Source organism: Sphaerodactylus townsendi, linkage group LG05 (genome assembly GCF_021028975.2).
Source record: "Sphaerodactylus townsendi isolate TG3544 linkage group LG05, MPM_Stown_v2.3, whole genome shotgun sequence".
NCBI classification, from domain to species: Eukaryota; Metazoa; Chordata; class Lepidosauria; order Squamata; family Sphaerodactylidae; genus Sphaerodactylus; species Sphaerodactylus townsendi.
Genome location: NC_059429.1, coordinates 91,608,363 through 91,614,329, shown reverse-complemented (window position 1 = coordinate 91,614,329; position 5,967 = coordinate 91,608,363). Strand labels below are relative to the sequence as shown.

The 5,967-nt window shown below is 42.8% G+C and overlaps 1 protein-coding gene across 1 annotated transcript; it reads right to left on the bottom strand.

Moving 5' to 3' along the window:
- Positions 1 to 4,339: 4,339 nt before the first annotated feature.
- G0S2 (G0/G1 switch 2) lies at positions 4,340 to 5,623 on the bottom strand. Its single transcript, XM_048497502.1, has 2 exons — positions 5,357 to 5,623; positions 4,340 to 4,933 (listed from the first exon to the last, which is right to left on the bottom strand). The coding sequence occupies exon 2, from the start codon at positions 4,898 to 4,900 to the stop codon at positions 4,580 to 4,582; it is 321 nt and encodes a 106-aa protein (XP_048353459.1). The 5' UTR covers positions 4,901 to 4,933; positions 5,357 to 5,623; the 3' UTR covers positions 4,340 to 4,579.
- Between the last annotated feature and the right edge of the window lie 344 nt (positions 5,624 to 5,967).

The window sequence follows — 5,967 nt, the reverse complement described above, 5'->3', positions numbered from 1 at the left end:
TGAAGCTCCTTCTGTAAGCACTGTGGTCACAGTATGAATGGGGCACTACTTTTACAGAAACTGAGGGGAACCAGCAACTGAAGTCTGCCTGTTATGCAGGGCAGGGACTCCACACTCAACAGCATCCCTGTACTCTGGAATGTGTGACTAGGCTCGGAAATCTTCATTTGAAGCCCTTTTCCATGTCCCCCTACCTTTTGACATGTGGTAGGCACAACAAGTGACTAAAGCTGTGGAGAGATCTTTTGGAAGAAGCCCATTTGACCTTCTCATTGTTTTCAATTAGGAAATAGATTAAAAAATTGTACTGTTCCAGCCAGCATTTGGATTTGTTTGGATTTGTTTTGGCTGGGTAACTGCAAGTTCTTCTTGCCTGGGTTTCAGTGTAACTGTTTTCCTGTTTATATTGTTTCGATTCCACACTGTACAATTTTATACTTCTATAAGCAGCCTTGCCAACCTTTTAGGTTAAAAGACTTGGTGAAAATATTCTAAATGAATTAAAGAACAAAGAAAGCCATTTAATATGGGAACTTATTTGTCAAAGGGCCTGTAGGTGTTGACATCATGTTCTGTGAATGGGAGTATACAGTTTTAGCAACCTGCTCTACTTTGTTTCAGATAAAGACAGAGGCATGGCGGAGCCAAACTGCGCCCGGTGCACAGTCTATATTTTCCACCCCACATGGCCCCCTGCGGTGCCCCCCTTTCCTCCTTCCCACACTTACCTTAGTTCCTTTCCTTTTTCTAGAATTTTTTCAGGCTGAAAAAAAGGTTGATTCACAGTTCAGGCTTAAAAACGGCCTGATGGGAACTATACTTCCCAGGAGACCTTGTGAGCCCCAAGGTCTCCTGGGAACTGTAGTTCCTCAGGCCATTTTTAGCCTGTACATTGAACAGGCCTTTTTTTTCAGCCTGAAAAAAGTTCTAGGAAAAGGAAAGGAAGTAAGGTAAGTGTGGAAAGGGCGGTGGGGGGGGGGCACTGCGGGGGGTGGGGGGAAGGGGGAGGGGCCTGGGGAAGGGGAGGGGTCGGGGAATTTTGCACCCCCACGTGACCCAAAACCGTGCGCCCAGTGCATGGCGCACCCCCTGTCCCCTGGTAGCCCCGCCTACATAAAGATGTTAGTACCTTGTATATTCCTCTGCCACAGAACAAAACATCCCAGATGTTCTTTGTTGTAGAATGTTCCACCTGCGTCCTAGTGTCTACCTAGCTCTGCTGCCCCATCCATTTGAAAGTTTGAAAGTAAAAATACATTTTGACATAAATACTCTTGTATTAAAGTTCCATGTTCAGTGATGCACAAAATAATTTTTTTTACAAAAGAAGTGTGTAAAAATGAATGATAATTCTCATATTCACGTGGACTATATTCTAATGTGGAAGCATCTAATTTTCTCAACCACTGCATTTCAACTAACATCTTTCTGTAAAACAGAGTATAATATATCGAACACTTGTTCATTCCAGATAATTAAACCCTTGCTTCTTAAATTGTGAGTATGCATCATCATCAAGGGCCTGTGAGATTATAGCCTTTCCCAGTGTGAGGGTTCTATACCGAACTGGGAGCACTGAAGAGAAAAGTGGGTTTGCAAATCCCAGTCAGTTACAAAGGAAGGACAGGAAGTAGCCAGGCCCACTTCTATTGTGCCTGGGTCCAGCTCCAGCTAAAAGCCCTCTCCCTCCATCTTCTACCATCAGTGTATCTTCAGGCACGGCAGGAAGCAGCCAGCTCTCCAATTGATCTTGCCTGAGTCTAGGTCCAGCTAAGAATTCTTTCTCCATGGAACACTTCTGTTTTTGTTTTTTCATCAATAAAAATTAAGCAACAGAAAAAGAAAACTAAATGCTATCATTACTGCTATTCTAAAGATGGGAGAGAGGAAACAAAATTAGTCATATAATATTAGGTAGAAATCTTAAAACAGTTATCAATATTGGCTATTTTTGATATAAATTCTAACAATTTAAATAGATTAATATAAAGCATTGATGAATGATTGATTAACATTATAAATTTCTTGAGTTTTCTCACAAAACATAGAAAATATAAATATAAATCATAATGGCAAATTCTACTCATTTGATATAATTACCCATTCTTCTATTCCCCTTTCACCTCTTTTCAATATAGTATATAATATATTGTAAAAGTTATGAATACACCCATCATTTCAACAATATTTTCATATTTTACGATTATTTTTAAGGGGGGATAACATGCATAATACATTTTCCACTTGCCTTGAAATTAGATTGGTCTCTTTTTCACAAAGTTTGTTAGTTTTGCCATCACTGCATATTCAGCTACTTTATTTTCCCAATTCTCTCGGCTAGGGGCATTCTTCTGCTTTCCATTTTATTACAAATACTACTCTGGCTGCTGTTATCCAATACTGGAATAGTTCTGAGGTTTTTGGAATATTTTGTCATAATATGTCTAACAATATAATATTGGCATATGGTTGAGATAGCTACAGTAGTACCATTTAAGTAGCCTCCCTCTTCTGTCTCTTAGTGGGATTTTTGTCAGGATAGGTATGGGATAACAGCAGGAAATACCAAATCACCACCTGGGTTTTTATGGACTATTTATGGTTTTATTTTGCAGTGTATGTGGCTTTTGGCCCCATGTTTTATATTGTAATGTTTGATATATTGTGAACTGCCCGGAGCCTGCAAGGGGAATGGCAGTGTGAAAGTTTAATAAAATGAATAAATAATACTTTAATTTTGTAAATTATATTTAAGCATGAATAATTTTCCAAAATTTTTAAACCTTTTAGCTTGTCTACTACATACTGAAGATAGAACCATCTACTTCTTTGCATTTCCAGCATTTCCCCATATAGTTCTTGTCCATCTTCTCAATATCCTTTAGGGTGATATACCCAATAAAACATTTTGTGGTAATTTTCTCTTAATGTTTGGCAGGCTGTAAATGTTATACCTTTTCCCATGGAACACTTTGCACTGCATTTGACCATCCTTGATTTTGTTTTTGTCATTCCAGTAAACTACTTTGCAATTCAATTTTAGCTGAACAATGTGATTAAAATATCACAGATCAGTTACTTCCTTGAAACTGGAGAAGGAAAAGGAGAGATATAGTAAGCGGGAGAAGTGGAGTTGGATGAAGTCAGTGGTAGGTAAGAGGGAAAGTACTGCACAGAGATTTCTGAACAATGACGAAATGAGTAAGGGGTAGGGTTGCTATCCTGCAGGTGGGGCCTGTAGATCTCCCAGAATTACAACTGATCTCCAGACAACAGAATGCCTGATAGGTCCTAGGTCTAGGAGAATGCAATACATGACCTTGCATGTTTTGCTGAAGAAACAGGGAAGCCTTCTCCAGAGACTTGGTAGTATATTAGTGTCTAACTAGGATAGTTACCAACCTCCAGGTGGTGGCTGGAGACCTATTACTAATCCAGCTGATCTCCAGGCAATAGAGATCAGTTCACTTAGAGAAAATGGCTGCTTTGGAAGGTGGACTGTATGGCATTACATGCCATTCAAGTCCCTGCCTTTCCTAGGCTCCACCCCCCAAATCTCCAAGAATTTCCCAACCCAGAGATGGTAATCCTAGACAAGGATCTGGAGAACCTAGGTTTAACCCCCCACCCCATCCCACCCTGGAATCTTGCTGGGTGACTGGGACAAGCAGATGCTCCACCACAGAGTCACTGGTCCTGCCATATAGCAGATAGGCAGTTTTTATATCCCTCACACCTTTTGACTGCTCTAATACAACCACTTTCCCAAATATTTTAGAAACAGGACAGTATCAGCTGAATATTGATATGTGTATATTAGGTTCTAGTGAATAACTACTGCTACTGCCAAGGAAGAAACTTGTTAATTCAGACCACAGGCTGTCTTACTTTTTAAACTATTTCCAATTGAATGTTCAGGAGTACCTAGAGTAGACTAATACATATTCCCAAACCTACTTTAATGACGTGCTGCTGAAACCAGAATAATTACAATTAAAACTATTTGGGTATTTTAAATATTTGGCTGTGTTGCAATACATTTCCTGACAATAAAGATTTAGTAGAGTAATTGGGATTTTGGTATACTCTCCACAAAAATTAGTCCAAACTAAGGCACCTTGAAATCAAGGAGTCATAGGGCTGTTGAATGCAAGAGTCCAGTGGCATTTAATCTTGCTTCACTTCTCTGGTTCAACTTGTATTTATGATTGCACAATTAACTCCTTTGCTACCATTTCCAGCCCCCCCCCCCCCCTTATCAAAAAGCTCTTGCAGGAGATTCCTTCCTCCCCCACACTCCCAGCAATTCCCTGTGCAAGATGTGCATGCTTCAATTCAATAAGTATAAAATATTTTATTTAAAATGTAGTGTAAAATGCATGTAAATTCATCATAAAAAATAACCCCACACAGGGAGGTAGAAGATGCTACAAACTGTTCATATTCATACCAACAGAACAGGTACATAGATTTCAAAGGCTGTGCCCAACTGCTGCACAGCAGCAAAATAAAGAGTGTTGTTCAACGTCTTTTTTAAGTGTCCTCACTCACACAGTCTTTAGGATTTCTTTGAACAGTCTTATGATGCCCGCTGCCTGTTCACTGAATTCCTTAGGGCCACGGCCTGCTTGCTCTTCTCCAAGATTACCTCCTCCTGTTTTGGGAGAACAACCTCCTCGTGTGTCAGGGAAGCAGGCCTCTTTTTTTCCTCTTCCTCCGCCTCCTGGTCTTCCAGCTTCCCTTCAGAGGTGAAGGGGCTACAGACAGTCTCTACCAGGCCAATAACCACGCCGACAAAGGCCAGCACGCTCCCAAGCATGTACATTTTGACCATCTTCCTATTTGGCTTCTGGCGCAGCATCTCCTTGGCAAAGGGGATCAGTTCCTGCATGGTCTCCATGGTTCAGCTGCAGTCAGACCAAAGTCACAAAACCTAGAGAACAAAATCACAGAGGGAAAGGAAGGTTAATGGAAGAGGCCTCATGCAGATTTTTTTGCAGCCCTAACAAAAGCCCATAGTTCTCACAAAGCATTACAAGCTGCCCTATACATATGCTAATCAAGCAATTCAGTAATACATTTTTTGTTAGCACAGTTTAACACACATGCTCCAGTGATAATGCAGCCTAGTGGCATCATAATAATGACAAACCCTTAGCCGAACTCTCCCCTGATGCAGCCAGCCACCCAAATCCTTTTGCAATATACTGAAATTTAAGATTGCCCCGTTTAGGGGACGCCAAGGATCGAAGGAACACTCTCCACCGAACAGCTTCCGACCGATCCCGCCCCATGTCAAAACAGCGCTTCAAAAATAGACTCCAACGGCTTCGATGCCAACTCCGCACTAACTTACCAGAGCGAAATCGTCTGCGGCGCTTTTTAGCAACCGATCGGCTTGCTCTTCCTTTCCGGGTTTGTTTGGGTCTTTTTTCCATCCACGAAGGCGTTCCCAGTTGTGCTTTCACTGCCGACGGCTCTTTGCCTTTTATTCTCACGCTTGCACGAGGCCCCGCCCCCGGCTTGAACCGCCGTCTTTGAGACTGTCCTTGCAGGCGAGGGGCCAGCGGGGCTGCCCATGCGCCGAGCACGCCACCAGCGCTCGGCCCATTGGTCAGCGGCTCGGTGCTCCTTCGCTTTTGGAACGGGGGGGGGGGCGTCCTCTGCTCCCATGACCCCCGGAGGGAGGAGGCAGGGGCGCAGGCGCCCAACACGTAGGCTTCAATCTAGCAATTCAGGGGAGTGGGGGAAATAGGTATGAGAGAGTCACGTAGCAAACGTGCTGGCAGCCTCCGGTTTGGGATAGCCAGGCAGCGGCTTGCAAAGGCTGTCTGGGGTGGGGAGTGTTTGTGAGACAGCAGGTCGTGCTTGAATCCTCTGGATGTGTGACAATTCCACGGCGTGACCTTCACTCTTCCCCCTCAAAACTGCCCTTGTGCTGAAGGGCTTTCAAACAACTGCTTATTG

Coding starts and splice junctions, on each gene's coding strand:
- G0S2 (XM_048497502.1), bottom strand. CDS start 4,900: ATGGAGACCATGCAGGAACTGATCCCCTTTGCCAAGGAGATGCTGCGC.